The following is a 17,859-nucleotide window of genomic DNA, read 5'->3' as shown; positions in this document are numbered from 1 at the left end:
GTTTGCTGTTATAGTAACTGAAATTGCTTTGATAAGAAGAGCCTAGAAGATAAAAGTGTTCTATATATGTTCCACATGTATTAGTAACGTTGATCTGGGGTGGTGGTGTTCGTGTGTGTGTGTGTAAGCAAGGAATTAGTGAGTCTTTCTTGAAGTTGACTCCCAGTTTGAAGACCATATTGCTCAACTGTACCCATTTGTGAAAGCTTCCTGAATAATAGTCATATGTCATGCTGAATGAACAACATCTTTCCATTAATCATATTTGACTTTTCAGATTGGTTCTGTGAGCCAACAGAAATGAGACAATTTCAGTCTCATTTTTGGCTACTCTAAGGGAGCAGTCAATAAAAAAACACTGGTTGTATTGGTTGGATACCTTTATCATCCAAAATGGTGCAATAGTCAATACTTCATGTTAAGAATCAGATGAACTTTGTGAGTTTCCATGCATGAAACACCATATCAGGAGTGAAATTGCCTCAGATGCTGCTGCAAATAACCACACATAACAACAAGTTGGAAGAAAGGCCACAACTTTATTAGCAAGCAATTGGTAAGGGTTGGCACCAAGCATGAGGTCAGGATCTGCGAAATCAAACAACCCCACGTTTGTCTGATTATCCAAAAACCAGGCACCCACCAAGCGCTTGGGATGATCTAGGGGCTAAGGAACACAACTTGACCGCAAAACATGCCATGCGTTCACATATTCACTAAGCCCCTAGTCATCGGGAGGCGCTCCCATGTTATGGCCCCCGCAATGGCCATACGCCTGCCCTATTCACCCCCGGGTACCTATTGACTCCCAACCAGAGCTCCATAGCCCTGGTACCACACCGTGCAGAGCCTGGCCTATGCTGCCACCCCAAGTTGTGACAAAAAAACCCACAAAACAGCGGTGGGTGGGCGGGGGAAGCTGCTCCTGTCTCTTGTCTTCCTCCCTTCCTAGCTTGGCTCCGCACTGTGCGAAGCCAAGCGCCGACTGGGGGACGGGGCCTGCAGCACAGCCTTATATAGGCCTAAGCCCCGCCCCCACAACGTGTGCAGTGGAACTCCTCCTCCAGGGCAGCCCAACCAATGGGCTGCCCTAGAGGACCGGAAGTTCCGCACCACTGAGCCCAGCTCCCAGAGCGTCGCGGGGCAGAAGGACCTCCCCTTCCACCCCATGCACCAGTAGGGAGCTGGGGCAAGCTTTTTTTTTTTGAGAAGTCACATAGCTTTATGGATAAACCCGCAGAGTCATGATGCCATCTTGTTGTTTTGCAGTTGCTGGTCATTATTCCACAATGGTTTAGCTGTTAATGGAATTCTTAAATTTAAAAGTTTAAATTATGATTCACATTTGTCTGTAACTACAAATGGTACCTGCTTTGTATTTTTGTTATCAGAATTGAAACCTACGTCATATACAGCAGTGAAACTGGATGGTATGGACACTGAGAATTTTTGTTTTTGAAAAGTGCTGTTTTTATTGAAGGTTGCCTTTAAATCACTTCAGACACCAAGATGGTAGTTTGAAGACAGTAATTTAACAGTGTTTAAATGTCAGTCCTGCAGCTACAAGGTTGTGAGTTCGATCTCAAGGGCTCACAGGTTGACTCAGCCTTCCCTCCTTTCTTAGGTCAGTAAAATGAGTACCCAGCTTGCTGAGGGCAACTGACTTAAACATTGTAAACCACTTAGAGAGTACTGAGTTCACTGATAAGCGGTATAGAAATGCACACACTATTGCTATTGCTATAATGTTATATCTCTTTCATATGGATATTTAGCTATTGAAACAGTGTGTCCTTTTTGATATCTTTATTATATAGCACTAGGGATGTAAATCATCAACTATTACATTCTTGTATGTGAGAATGAATAATTTTCACAGATTTCCCCCTGCTGTATGTGAAAACAAATATTTCTATGCAATTCTCACCTGGCATTCACTCATCCTCAAGTGTTTCTGGAAATTATTCTGTACAGAAATACACATCAGATTTTTGCCTTAAAAGCTTGATTGGCATGCTGCTGAGTATTTATGATGGATTTACAACATCATAGTTATTGGAGTTCATATTTATGGCCATTGCAACCTTACTACGATCAAAAGTGCCTATCAAAACTTACAGTTGAAGCCAGGCAACTACCTAAACAGAAAGATTTCAAGATGCTGTAGACAGTAGAGGGGTCTCAGTCATTGCCTATTGCAACTTGCCTCACTGCCAGGAGAGTGCTGGATGCATCATTGCTCAGTGTCCCACTCTCTAGCACCTTGGAAATACTTCTGTTGTGGCAACCTGCCTGGTTTTAATGGTAGTGGGGGGGGGGTGTAGCATTGAGAGACATAGCTACAGTGATGTTGTCATAGCTACATCTTTTGTGAGGGGTGTGTGTGTGTAATTTTTTTTGGGAGGGGATGTGCATTTTCTATACCGAAGTGTTTTGCTTATACAGTGCGCCTGCATCATATGCGGGCGCGCTTTACGCGACTTGAGCATGCGCACTCAAGCTGCGGGACGTGCACGGGGGTGGAAGGGGCGGCACATCCCATTCAATTGAATGGGCGCGTGCGCCCGTTGCGCTCCGCGCGCCACCATGCACAAGCCCCATTGTTTCCAATGGGGCTTGAGCATAGGCAGAATTCGCCTTACGCGGAGGGATCCGGAATGGATCCCCGCATAAGGTGAGGACCCACTGTATGTCCAGAAAACATCCAGGGGTAGCCATGTTGGCCATATAGCAAATCCAATAACATCCAAAAAAATCCACCAGTGATACCTTTATTTGCCAACCAGAATTCACAATATACATGCAACATTTTTTATGTTAATGGATGTGTGTGTGTGTGTGTGTGTGTAAACAAAACATTTTTTTTTATAGAAAATGCACATTTTTGTTTAAAAAAATTCTGTGTGCTCAAAGCTCAGCAGTTTTAAACAAAAAATGCCACATGGATTTCTGGAAACCATGGTTAGAATCCTCCTCTTGGTTAGTTTCAACTACAGTAGACCAACTCGAGCAGTGGTTGAGTTGGCCCTTAAGTAAACTACATTGGTGGGGGGAGTTATGAGCCCTCCTGCTTTTCACACACAAAAAAACCACTGGTTTGTTTGTTTGTTTGTTTGGTACAAAATTAATGGGTTTTGAACAAAAGTATACTTTTTGCACAAAAACATGTTTCTAGAAACAATGCTTTTGTATAAAAATGTATATTTATGCAAAACTGTGGTTTTTCCATGAAAATGGTGGGCTTTGTGCAAAGCCCCAATTTTTTATATATTTTTCAATGAAAAAAATCCATATCTATTTCTGTGCAACATCATTTCCTGAAAGATGTTATGATTCATTAATACCTGGCAAAAACAATGCATAATTGTTATCTCTGTATTTTAATTTCAGCTAGGTCTCCTGAGTGTTAAGAAACCCATTTTTCTATTGTAAGGCTAATAACAATGAATATTCTTTCCATTCTTACCTAGCAAGCAATTTAACTTGGTATTCACTCTTACAGCTCTTGAATTTCTCTCTCTCTCTCTCTTTCTCTGCCAATCTGTATACAGCTGTATGCATGCATGCATAGATTGCCCTGAACTGTTTTCAAGATGGGGCACATGGCAGTCAGGATAGTATTAACTCTGTCTGCAAGATCTGTGCCTACATTTGGGAATGCTGTAAAGTTAAATGTCACATTCAGTATTATTAAGATGTGGTTACCACTGATAAGTAAAATTAAATATTTAAGTATAATGCTGATGAAAAACAATGTAGATCTTTATAAAAACAATTATTTGCCAACATGGGAAATCATAAAAGCAGATTTAAAAAGCTGGGGAAAACAACAGATATCTTTATTAGGCAAAATCGCAACAATTCAGATGAATGTTCTCCCTTGTATGCGTTTTTTGTTTCAAACACTGCCCATTATAAACAAGAAGAATCCTTTTAAGATATGGGAGAGAGATATCACAAATTTTCTGTGGCAGGGGAAGAAGCCCAGGATTAAATTTAAAGTCCTGCAAGATTGTAAGAATATAGATGGGCTGGGATTACCCAATCTAGAATTATATCACAACGCTTGTGCTTTGAGTTGGATTAAGGACTGGATTCTTTTAGAAGATGAAAAAATGATGTATATCAAAGGATGTGGTTTAAATCTAGGATGGCATGCGTATAATTGGTTATGGAACCAATAAGGAAATCAAACAATTTAAACAACATTATATTAGGAATTCCTTATTGAATATCTGGAACAAATGAGAGACAGCTGCATAGACAATTACCTAAATGGACAGCCTCGCAGGAGGCATACCACAAGAAGGAAAAAAAATAACAAATATTTGGTTAAGATATGAGAATCTACTAAGTGAAAGTGGAGAAATAGGGGATCTAAAGAGTAAAGATGAGATACTGGAATTGGATCCTCAGCTTACCTGGTTTAACTACTAGCAAATTAGAGAAGATTGGAAAAGGGATAAGATGACATTTGGCATAGAAAGCAAAGAGTCAGAATTTGATAAGATCATCAAAGGAAGCAGGACTAAACTAATCAAAAAAATCTACAAATATTTGTTAAGTATGGAAATGTTAGATGAATCAGTGAAAACTAATATAAGATGGGCTCAAAATATTGAGAAAGAAATACCTATGTTTAGTTGGGAGAATACTTGGAAAAGAACCCTACAGTTTACTATATGTAATAACTTAAAAGAGAACTATTATAAAATGTTCTATAGATGGTAAATGACCCCAACTAGGCTTGCTAAAATAGCTAAACATGGTAACCCAACCTGCTGGAAATGTAAGCAAAAAGGTGGTTCCTTCTACCGTCTTTGGTGGCAGTCCACGGTAGTTAAAAAAAATTGGAAATTGATACATAAAAATATAGTCTGTACATTAAAAAAAACATACCGTTGAACCCAGAATTATTTTTGCTGAACATAACTGATGGAATACAGGACAACTTGGTTCAAGATGAAGTAAGTACTTTATTGTACATGATTACGGCTGCCTTACTGATTTGGGCAAAGAATTGGAAATCCAGCAGTATTCCAACAATAAGAGAATGGTGTTTGAAGCTGAATGAACTAGCGACCTCAGACATGATATCAATGTTGAAAAATAATAGAACCTTGCAACAATATGAAGAGAAATGAGATAAAATTTCAAAATTATGGGAAGTTAGCTGTAATGATATATGAAAGATAGACTTAATAATTTTTTTTCATACATCTGTTATATATCTTTCTTACGTGGTATATGTATGTTATTATTTTCTTGTCTTAAAAAAAAAGATGTGGTTACCACAATCATCCCTGCACTTGGATTTAAATAGAGTAGTAAATTGATGAACTAAGAATTATACAACACTTATAGAAGATCAAGAAGCCCTCACCACAACACCAAGCTTTTTCACCAGATCACCATTAGGTTGTTCAGTATCCTGTCTCAGTCTTAGCAGAACGCTACTCCACATTCCACCTCTGACTTTTAGGATCCAAGTGTGTGTGCATAGAACAAAAATTTCTAGATGGTTTGTTTCAGTACTCATGTACCAGAAATGACTGGAAATTAATTATTCTTGGTAGAGTGAGAGTCTTAACTTGATTTAAAGTGGTCATGCCACCTGGAGTGCTATTTCTGGCAGAAAGGTAAGCTATAAATTAAATTAGTTAAGCAATACAAACTAGAATAACACTGTGGTGATGGAATCTGTGGCTAAGATACAGTACTGATATGATCAGAAGACAGTATTGGTTTAAATCTAATATCAGTTACATCTCTGCCCAGGGAGATCAGAATGGCTCCCTCCTTGATGGTCTTCCACAGATGAAGACCTATCTGTTCACACAGGTATTTAGGGAATTGCTATAAGGACAGGCTGGGATGTTGGACCATTTTCAAAAGTTGATAGTTTTTTTCTCTATATATAGTTTTATCTTTTTAAAATATCTTTTATTCTTTTAATAACTATCTGTTTTAATACTATTATTATTATTATTATTAAACTTTATTTCTATAGCGCTGTAATTATACACAGAGCTGTACAAAGTCGGTAAAATTAGGAGTAAATAAAAGCCTGCCCAAGGCGTACATTCTAAGATAATAACAATTAAAAGAGGAATAGATAAAATTACCATATAGAAAGGAAAAAACAGATTAAAAACATCAAATATCAAACAAATCACATCACATCAAATATTGTCAGACAGCCAGATGACAATCACAAATTCCCTGAGAACGCTTCCCTAAACAATATGGTTTTCAGCTCAGCCTTAAAGCTGGTTAGGGAAGTGATGAGCCAAGCATGCAGAGGAAGAAGGTTCCAGGAATGAGGGGCAGCAAGAGAGAAGGGATGGATCCGGGATGGGGCAGAGAAGATCCTGGGTTGGGAGAGGAGACTTTGGCTACCAGAGTGGAGAGTGCGAGTAGGGATGTAGGGAGAGAGAAGATCGGTTAAATAAAGAGGGGCCAGCCCATGCAGGGCTTTAAAGGTGAGTAGCAAAACCTTACCGTAATAATTTAATTCTTTTTTAATGTATGTTTTTTTTTAAATGTTTTTACTTGTACTGTTTTTAATGCTCTGAGTCCCAGTCCTGGGAAAATAGCAGGATACAAATAAATAAATAAATAAATAAATAAATATAATAATAATAATAATAATAATAATAATAATAAATCTCAGGTAATCTCTGTGTTCTGCATTGGTTTGTGTATTATCCTGCAGCAGATTTTTCTCACTAAGTGTATGGATGTAACAGGTTCAATATTTTTTTGCTTCAGTTTCTTTTAGACTTCTTATATTTAAAATTTTTATTAGTATATTGGTAAATATAAGTTGTAATGTGAAAAATCATTTTGGCATCAGAGTGCATTGAAGGTGGCTCTGTGCCTTGCTTTTAGATCTTTGCTTTCAGACCATTTTATAATAGTAATGTGAACACAACTATCATGTTACTACAGACAGTGAATTGCGGTGGATAAAATAATACTCACAGTCAGAAGTAATGGGAATCATTTGTGTTTTACATTTGGCAGTTAATATAGCTGGCTATATGTCTAGATGTGTGAGATTACAAATAAATATCACATATAAGGTAATGAAATATAGATCAAGAGAGTAAACATTCATTAAATAGATTGACAGGAATGTGTCTGCATTGCTAATGACATGCTCAGAAGGGGAGATATTTTATCAAGTGTTTTATTGAAATATCTGTCACATATCTGTCATCAAAACAATTGAATTGTGGGAAAGGATTGATTTCTTCTTCTTCATTATTATGTCTTTACCCTTAAAATGTATTTTAAATGCATGATGTTTCATTTTGTTTATTTGCTAGAATTTCCAAGCAATTGAATGAAAACACCTGATGAGGTGTTCAGCTGTCCTATTTATGTACTAATGGCCTTCTTCAACAGCTGTTGATATCCAGGGAGCCATTACTAGTTATGAGGAAATTCTCAACCCTTGGCCCCTTTTTCCACACTTAAATAGCCACAGCCATCAACAAATATATACACACAGCACAATGTTCTTGCCAATGGAGCACTAATACAGTTGGCCCTACGTAGCAATCATTTCTGCATCCATGGCCTGAAAATATTCAGAAAATAATTCCAAAAAGCAAACTTTGCTTTTGCCATTTTATATAAGGGACACCATTTTACTACTCTATTGAATATAAAGTGACTTGAGCATCCACGGATTTTGGTACATCCACAGGGTGCCCTGCAATCAAACCCCAGTGAATACCAAGGACCCACTGTACTGTGGCATGCACTGATGCAAATAGTGCCTATTCTGCACCCATCAGAGCCTAGAAGAGACCCAGTATGGTGCAGATGCAACCTTGGATCTGGGTGGTTTAAGGCTGCTGCTTTATATTCCACACTAATCTACCTCACAAAATGGGTGTGAAGATACTGTAAAATGGTATGATTCCAGAGCATCCTTCTAGAATGGGTGGCAAGGACAAATACTCCTCTATTGTGTTTTATAATGTTTCACTTATTCTGCACCATCTATTTGTGCTGAGTAATTTGCTGTGGTGCTATTTAAGCTTTCTGCTGTCAGAAAACTCGCTTTAGTGTCTGCCAAGGAGAACCCTTGAACATCAACCATAACAACTGTCTTGTGGCAACAGGTTCTGGTGTACATGGCAAAAATTATCTCACTGACTAGGTCTGTTGAACTTCTCAAAATGAGAGTTCATAATTGCACACAGCTCTTTCAGCAAAGTTTATCCCTAAGTTCTACACAATATTTGATACTGGACTTTTTATATAGGATTCTCCAATACACCCGAAAGAGACTCCAATATTCACTGGGTCACAGTCTGAAATGTACTGTTCTTGTTTATGAATAAACATAGAAAACTGTGGCAGCCCCTGCAGTTCACAGATGAAAACTGGGACACAGTTGGTCAAGCAACATCAGAGCATGGTCAAGATGACAAAAATTATTAATGAAGAAGAACAGAAGCTAGGAGTGGGCAAGGTTTCCTCCTCTCCTCTCCCTGCTGAATTAATTGAGTACAAAGTACTTTTGAATCCAGTTTGCAGCACTGGAGAAATGTGAGGACAAATGGGGAAAGTGGAAAGAAGAGAGAGAAATTGACATTTTTAAAAGACTTGAACAGGGGAATGACAATCCAGTCCTTGCCAAATCGGGACAGTTGGGGGGGGGGTATGCAGTCCATCTCCAATAAAGTGAGAAATTGCTTTGCAACTGATTTCAGTGGATGAAAGATTGCCCTCTGCTATCAATGATATATGTACAGAAAGTGTAAAAAGCCTTGATGCATAGCTATGATGGCATCTTCAACATATCTGCAAAGATTGTAAGAAACTACGCAAGTGTGAAAGCTGCTGGATTAGGCATTTTTCTGGTTTTAAAAAAGAAATAAAGCAGCAAGTGGAAATACGTAACAGTGGAAATAAGTAACATGGTTGGGGGGAAATAGTAATTTTTTTACGAATAAGGTCATATCATAACAATGCAATGAGTATGCATGTTTTGATTAAGGGTAGCAGATAAATTAATAGAAGAACTGGATCATCAACCACAACTTTGGGGTAGTCATGGGCATACTCAGAGGGTGAATTTGCTGTGTCATAGAGTGCAGCCTTATGCATTCCTAGTTAAAACTCACTCCTAAACCATTCAGTGGGAAATCAAGTAAGTAGGTACTCAAATGGAGTCTTAGTCCTGCAGCAAATTGTATGTATGATCAGGCTTTTAGAACTTAATTCTATATTAATGCTCTGTTGCTGTTGCTGCTGCTGCTATTGCTTTTCTTTCTCTTTCTGTTGTCTTATAGAGACGGGCAACAAGAAGCTAAAAAGCACGATACAGAGAAGCACAGAAACAGGAATGGCTGCAGAAATGAGAAGTCGGATGGTCCGACAACCAAGTCGGGAATCAACTGATGGAAGTATCAACAGTTACAGCTCAGAGGGAAAGTAAGTTGACGCCTTCTATACTGAGGACCATGGTGCCCTTTAGGTAAATTAGATATTTATGCTGCTGGCTGCATATCTATTAGAGGATGTCAAGAGGTCAGCAGTTGATCCGGTTTTTTTCAGGTGCTTCTGTTTACTGTGCTGCAACAGGAGGTGATTCAGCCCTGAAGATACAGGAGAGACAGGCAAGCTTTTGAAGAGAGGCAGAAGCAACAGGGCTTGTGCAGTGATAGCTGGTGGGGCTGTGAATTTATTGTGGAATTATACCAAGAATGTAAAGGAGCTGTCCAAGATGCTTAATCATTTCCCCAAAATATGTGTAGGACTGTGGGATCACTCTTAGGTTAAATTCCAGACCAGATTCACCATCCCATTGACATGGATGCCACCAGCCATTGCCATGATTATCTATATCAGAAAGGGGAGGAGAGCAGATATAATTGTGACATCTTTGACCTAAAAGCCACATTATCCCACTATGGATGGATAGATAGGGAACTGTATTTACTCAGTGGTGGAAAAAATGAATTTTGGATATCCTCAGGGTCTCCTGATTTTTTTTAAACAACAATGTAAAAGCTTTGGTAAGCATTGACAGCCCAGGGCTCAAATTAAGCCCTGGTCCCAATGTAGAATTTAAGCTAACTTGCTACTTTACTGAGTGAAAGATTTATTGTCTTCATGCCTCCTTTTGATGTGAATCAACTAGTCTGAGATGCCCTAATTTTACATTAAGTATTGGAATATTCAAGTATTTTACTGAAATTTTCTGCTAGAGTTGCACACAGGTATATATTTGGCAGAATGGTCACTCAGAGACACCCAAGGAGCATCATCTAAATGTGATGAACAGTCAGGGGCAGCATCTATAGATAAAGGCTTTCAGCCTCAGTTAGTGTTAAGTGGGTGATGCATCTGGAAATTTTTGTTGAATTTTTAATTTCATTTTAGAAAAATTAAAATTGTAACAATGCCTGCTTGGTCAGTCTTATCTATACCATCTATGAAATGAGAGCTATCCCATGCTAATTACATACAATGAATGCAAACATTTGCTGCAACCCTCTTATTCCTCACACATTTGACAGTGGCCTGTGATTCAGGGCAGGCTTCTGGTTTTTGCTGTAAGGCTGGATCTAGCAGTTAGGGATTGGAGGGAATCGGCTGCTTAAGGAAACTGATTTTGGCTGTCATCAAATGGCAGAAAATTGCTGATCATTTGACATAATTCAGGGAGGAGGAGAGGCACTTGTGGGATGTTCTGCCTCAAATGGCAAAATCATGTGACTGGCCAGAAGTACTTAGCACCTTGAGTAAAGAGTGTCCACTGTTTGTTGCTGTGCGTCAGGCCTTGGGCAGTTTGGCTATCTCTCCTCTACTCATGAATGGACTAGTTCACATGTATATGAAATATGTCAAGAAATATGATGAAGTCACTGCTGATAAGAGAGGTATTCTTCACACCTTATATTTGACTACACTACATTCCAGTAAACATTTTAGCCTGAGCTGTAGGAGATGCAGTCTGGTCTTTCTTGCCCTTTTGATGAAATACTGCACCATTAAGTAGACTATTGTTATAATAACATTCTCCCCAAGAGGTATGGGAATGAATAAACATACTGTTCTCTTTATTCATTTCATTTGTTTTCTTCATGGCTGTTCATCTGGAACAGGAGAGCTTTGTCAAAACACTAAAAATCCAATGAACTATGGGTCATTTTTTTGTTCTGTTTGTTTTACTGCAGCCTAATATTTCCTGGAGTCAGACTGGGTGCTGACAGTCAGTTCAGTGATTTCCTTGACGGATTGGGCCCTGCCCAGCTAGTAGGCCGACAGACTTTGGCGACCCCTGCCATGGGTAAGATAGATTTCTTTTCCTTCACAAGTTATATGTTTTATGATGCAGTGCCATTCACTCAAGTGCCTGCTCTATTCTGTGTTAAATAACCCCAATACCTTAGTAGCCTCATTAATTTCTTGTATGTGGAGCTTCTTTTGAATAATATCTGGAAACTTCCATTGGTATAGAATGTTCAAAAGTTACTTTTTTGGACTACAACTCCCCAATTTTCTAAATAGCCAAGCTGACTGGAGGGACTCTGAGAAGTGTAGTCCAGATAAGTAATTTATCCATTCTCCAACACAATGCATCACTACCAAATTATTATCAGAGACTGATTGCTCAAGGCAGAGGCAACATCAAGGGTTGCTGTAATTGAGCATCTACTGAAGCTAACACTTCCTACTGGACCTTGTTGCTTCTACCTGTCCTTACTGAATGAACACTTGGTGAGAAGATCAAGAAGAAAAGAATATTGTGTTTTATTATTCTCTTTCTTTCTTATTCTGAGAGGTGGTGCTGACTGTACCTAAGGGGACTGGTGTATGAATAGGGCAGGTGGTGCAGCTCATGCTGAGAGCATTTTAACCAGCAGTCTCATAAAGCATAGAACCAGCACTGGATCAGAGTATGTTGTGATATTGTTCAAAGTTCTGAGTGTGTGGTTGTCCTGTTTTACAGCAGGCAAACACCTCAGTGTATAACCACAGAGGCTGACCAGGGGGAAGTCAAGCCAGTTCCAAAGTGGTACTGGTGTCCATATAAGCAGAATAGTCCCAAATCTAAGAAGGGAGTTGCCAGAGAGATTAGCTCAAAGTCATGACAGGGGTCAGGTTCACAAGAGGCCAAGGAAATCACACATAGGAGGCACTAGTTCTATTGTTTGCAGCACCAAAATGGCCTTGGCTGAGATAATTTAGAGGCAGCAGTAGCTTAGCACATCTAGTCTCATTAACTGGCATAGTTTACTTAAGGTGGAGGAGAGTGTTTCTGTCATCTTACGACAGAATGCAGAGACTCCATTTCCTCCTTCAGCTGCTGTCTAGGGTGGACCCAGCTCTACATCTGTCTCAACAGGGCTGCCAGCCTCCTCTGGCTCATCCTCCTGGTACTCCTCTTGTCCTTCTTCATTTGAGGAGGTCCCCTCCAGGTAAAATAGTACAATGGTGGCCTCCCAGATCCAGGGGTTCTTGTATAGGAATGGGATGGGAATTTGCAAATATCCCAAATGGGATCAAAATTGGCATTCCCAACCCATTTGAGAATTGGTGTGGGGAAAAAGAAAACAAAATTCCCACAGCTTTGCCAAGATATCCCCCCCCCCAACCCAAAGCTACACAGCATTTTTGAAAAATGCTCAGCTTTTCCAGATGACATGTAGTGAGTACTGTTTTTCCACTGCTTTCCCTCTGTTCTTCTTCCCAGCCCAAAGGTTGTGCATAAATCATCAGTTGTGAAAAGATGTTCCAGTTCTCAAACCCCTGAGGTGTGGGTGAGGGGAAGAAGAAAGTTGCCAGAAAGTTGACAGCTAGAGTTGCAGCCTCTAGCCATGATTTCTGGGAAAGACTGGAGGAGGGATGCAAAGGAAAGTTACTGAGTGGGGAGGAAGTTGCTGATGTTTGGCAACTGACAATCTAGTTTCTCTTTTACCCACAACTTCCCTCCCTCCAAGCCCTGACCCTGACAATAGGCTGTGAAAAAGACATTTTAGTTGTCAAAGTAGGTGTGGGAGGAGGAAATAGAAATGGTTTTCACAGTCAAGATTTATGTGAAAGACTGGGGCTTGAGGGGAGGGAAGATGTGAAGAAAACAGAAATTAGATTATTAGCTGCCAAACATCCACAACTCCCTCTTCCCATCTTTCACAGAAATCCTGAGTAGAGGCTTTGAGAAGACATTTCAGTTGTCAAACCAGGGGTTGCAGTGGGGGAAGGAATCTGAAGCATTTTTCCTACAGCCTCTAGTCAAGATTTCTGTGAAAGATAGGAGTGGGGTTTAACTTGCAGATGTTTGGCAGCTGACAATCCAGTTTCTGTTTTTCCTCCAATGTCCTGTCCCCCACTCCCCACCAAACCCCAGTTGTTCACAGAAATCCTGACTAGAAGCTGTGAAAAGACTTTTTAGTTTCTTCTCCTCTCCTTTCCCCCAGCTGTTTTAACAGCTGGACCATAAGCCTATTGTCAGGATTGGGGCTTGAAGGAACGGAAGTGAAAAGATGTTTCAAAGCTCTGACTTGGAAACATAGGCGTGTTACAGACCGCCTGTTTGTGGCGGCCTGTATTCGGCCCTTTCCCCGCCAGATCAGGGCCTCAGCTGCCACAGCGGCAGCCTCTGAGGCCCCAATCCACCGCTTTCCAGGCCGTGGGGAAGAGGCAAAAGGCTGCTTCCCCACAGCCTGGAAAGGGGTGTCCTTGGGGCTTCATGCCCCAAGGACACCCGACGTCGGCGGGGATGTTGAAAAAGGGGGCGCTTGGCCCCTTTCTGCTTTGTGTCGCTGGAGCAGCCATCTGAAGGAGCTCCTTCTGGCTATGTGGCACCGGGACATCACTTCCGCGCCACCCCATGTAGAATGGATGCCGCCATTTTGTACGTCCCCAGGTAGCTTCTTACGTTCCTAAGAGAAAGGGTAGGGCAGGGGAGAACAGAAGAGTAAAATTTGTCCTAGCTCATGTCTTCATTGGCTCAACCTAGCGTAAAAAGAGAAATACTGTGAGAATAAGCAATACCTCTTCTCTTTCCTAAGAGTACCTGACATTGAAAATGTCTTGGAGATCAGAGAAAAAGTGGAGGCAGGGGGGCTTCCACATGTTAGTGAGTGCTGTGTCACTTCCATTAGACAAAGTCGCTTGATATACTTGAACTTCTGATCCTGGCATAAGAGCTGATTGCATCAAAGAAAGAAAACATTTAGCTGCTTCATTCAAATGGATACTGCAGGCTTGAGTTCCCTCTTATGGCTCTATTCCAGACTTCTTATGTGCCAGGTTGCTTGAACTGCTCTGGGTTGAATTTCCCCCCTTCTTTATTTTTTTATTTTGCCTTATTGATTTATTTACAGCATTTTAATTCTGCCCTTTAGCCAGAAGTTTTCAAGCCACTGAACAACACAATTTCATGGCTCAGATCCAGACATGCCCTTCTATGAACGGGGGTGAAGGGAGGGGGCATTGATCCAAAGGAGCCTCCTGCTGCTGACAGAAGCAATTTTGGTAAAGTTATTTGGGATGCTTCACCTTTCCTCCTACAAACCTGGCTCACTATCCTATAAACTTCAACATTTCAGTGAGGGCCAGGGATTGCAGAGGAACGGCGAAATATTTCATGATATATTCATGTCATCTCTGGATGCAGGCCCTCAGTCTGAATGTATGATATAATCAACATAAATAAGCATTACTATGATAATAAAAGAGAAAGCAAAGATGGCAAGGAATGTGCTTAAAAGTCTTTCCACAGAGTAGGCAAGTCATTGAAGTGGATGAAGGGGGTAAGAAATTTGTGTGTAGTCCCTTGCTCACAATTTTGTAGGACTTACTTCTAAGAAATCTCCCTGAGGATCAGGCTGGAAATATCATCCAAGTAACTAACAGGTTACATAGTGTCATTAGATGACAAGTCTTTTTACTTGTATGTTACATTTGTGCTTCTTCCAAGTGTCTGCTTTGTGAGAGTGGATGATGGAAAAAATAGGCCTTTGAGATGATTCCACGGGGTTTTTCATATGCTCTTGAACTGTACTAATTAAATGCTTTACCATACTCATGCAGACAGAAAGGTAGCATGTCAGCAAGATTTTGAGCCTGGTTCTTTGTGTTTAAATGGGACTTGGATGGAATAGCTCTTCAACAACAACAACAAAAATTGCTTCAAACAGAGAACTGTCTGCTAACCATTCTTCAAGTCAAGGGCTGTGATATATAATTAGTGTTCCCTTTCATCTCAGAGATAATCTGAAGTGAGTGTGGAACCAGAAGCATTGTTAGGAGTTCATTGTTTTCCTCCCCATGTTCTCCAAGTCAACATTGGCTGCATCTACATTGCAGAATTAATGCAATCAACGCAGCTCTTTATCACCTTATTCATTCAGATATGTATTAGCTGATAAGCTAGCACAGGGGTAGGCAACCTGCGGCCCGCGGGCCGGATGTGGCCCGGCAAGGCCTTGGGATCGGCCCCAGCCTGGTCCTGCCGCCGATTGCCACCAGGGCCTTTGGGGGGCAATTGTCTATAGAAGCATCAGAACCATGCATTTATATTAACATTTTTTTAAAAATCAGCAATTTTTTTTGTGTGTCCTCCATTTTTTAAAAAAAGTGTCTTCCATTTCAAAATTTTGTCCTACATTTGTCCTGGTTTATTTATATATTTAATTTTTTAAAAAATTATTTAATTATTTATTTTTTGGCTTCGGCCCCCCAGTTGTCTGAGGGACAGCAACCCGGCCCCTGGCTCAAAAAGGTTGCCTACCCCTGAGCTAGCATCTTGGGTTTGGAAAACCTCAAAATACATTATATTACAGAAGGCTATTTGGCATGTTATAAATCCATATTAATAAGACTGCATATAAAATCACCGATAACCTGCTACTTGTTTGTCACTGCACTTCTAAATTCCGTTCATTTATGGTTTATGGAGAAAACCAAAATGGGCTCTCTGAGTGATATTTTCTTTCCACTGACTGCTGGCTTTAATTTTTCATAGACTCTGGGGAGCTTCTAACCTAGAAAACCAACAGAGACCTTTTTCCCCTTAAAAAGAAACATTTTTAGAAGACTCCTATTATACCTGAGATGTGAATCACTTCTGGATGGAAAGGGGCTGTAGTGACCCCTGTGCTGTGGCACTCCCTGCTGAGGCCTGGTAGGCAGAGAAATTAGGGAGCATATATCTGGATAAACACTTGTGATTTAACTGAGGAAAATATGCTGTGAGTTGGAGCCTGTAAGTGTAAAACTGATTGTCAGTAGGTAAGGCTCTTTTAAAAAAGGGGGAGAGAGATCTTGCTGATTTCTCTTGCAAATCTTGAACGCTACTGCTCTCCCACACATTTAGTATATTTATAGTTGTAAGACATTCTAGGTTTTCCTCTGTCATAGATGAAGCACGTATAATAGGGAAATAACAGGTTTACTAAAATATCAAATAGTGGAAGCGCCTGCCCTCCCTGGTACGCAGTTGTGCAGTTCTTTTTTTAAAAGTTTATTTGTGTAATCCACAACACTCTGGTCTTAGAAAAACCTAGGGTTGTGGTCTTCATGCCAATGATTGCCCTACAATACCAGTATCAGTACCAGGCATGATGGGACAGTTACTGAAGCCTATGAGCCCTGCAACCTCCCCATTATCTTTTTTTTTTTAACAAAGAAAAATGTTTACAATGTTTTTATGGCCTACAGTGACTAACTTCATTATTAGGCCAAGCCATTGCTAGCTTCATCATCTTCGATGCCCTCCAGATGTTATAGACTGAAACACCCTCCCTCACCACTTGTTATATTGTGTAGAGCTGACGGGAATTCTATACTCTGCCAGACAAAATGTGTGGTTGCTTTGGCACTGGGACTTGCAGTGGCTGCTTTAAGCTATAACATGGGATTTGCAGTGCTTCCACTTCTGTCCTGCCATTCTCCTCATCAGAGGTTTGCTCCCTCAGTAAAAAGATAGGTCAAAGGATGCCCAAGAGTTAAACAGCTTGTTTCTCCTGAGAACTGGTTTCTCATGGCACCATCACCTGTGAGCAATAATGAGCTCACATTCCAAACAGTTATGGGGCACCACTAATGAGCTCACATTCCAGAATGAAAAGCCAGAGAATCTTTGAGAATCTGCAATATCAGAGATGCCAGCCAGCACCATGTTTTGCTAAATGCTGAGAAAGTCACAATACTGTGTTTTTATTATATTCTCATAAAGTTATGATACAGTGGGCCTTTTGGATCTGCTGGGGTTTGGTTCCAGTACACCTCCTTCCCCATGAATACACAAATGTATGGGTGCAGTTATATACAATGGTGTAGTAAAATGGTGTCCCTTACATAAAATAGGGAAATCAAGATTTTCTTTTTATATATTTAAAAAAAAATTCAATCTGTGGATACAGAGAGACGACTGTATAGCATGTTCACATATAATGTCTGCAGTTAATCACTTATGCAGGGTATTTTGATTGTTAGTAAACAAATATCTTATAAATTGTACTCCATAGCTCATTGGTAGTGTTCAGACAGGCTGAAAGATGTCTGCCTGTCTGGTCCATCTTTCTTGTGGGAAATGCCTATGTGCACTGTACGTTTTCTCAAATACAGTATTTCTTTTCCCCATCTTATCAATAAAACTGGATCTGACTTATCACTTTCTTGGCCTCTCCAGACAAGACTAGAGAATATAGGAGTTGACCTATATTGACCAATAATAATCTGACCAACAATATTATTATTGTGAAGTCGAAAGCTTTCATAGCCGGCATCCATGGTTTTTTGTGGGTTTTTTGGGCTATGTGGACAAGTTCTAGAAGAGTTTATTCCTGACATTTCGCCAGCATCTGTGACTGGCATCTTCAAATA

The 17,859-nt window shown here is 40.2% G+C and overlaps 1 protein-coding gene across 1 annotated transcript in view; it reads left to right on the top strand.

Annotated features, from left to right (window-relative positions):
* The window catches only part of RIMS1 (regulating synaptic membrane exocytosis 1), a 336,871-nt gene that overhangs the window by 310,822 nt on the left and 8,190 nt on the right, over positions 1–17,859 (top strand). Inside the window, 2 exon segments of the mRNA XM_042475735.1 lie at positions 9,312–9,453; positions 11,202–11,314. Of these exon segments, the coding sequence (XP_042331669.1) occupies positions 9,312–9,453; positions 11,202–11,314 (255 nt within the window).

This window comes from Sceloporus undulatus, chromosome 1 (assembly GCF_019175285.1).
Source record: "Sceloporus undulatus isolate JIND9_A2432 ecotype Alabama chromosome 1, SceUnd_v1.1, whole genome shotgun sequence".
In the NCBI taxonomy this organism is placed as follows: Eukaryota; Metazoa; Chordata; class Lepidosauria; order Squamata; family Phrynosomatidae; genus Sceloporus; species Sceloporus undulatus.
This window is presented reverse-complemented; position numbering and strand designations above follow the sequence as displayed.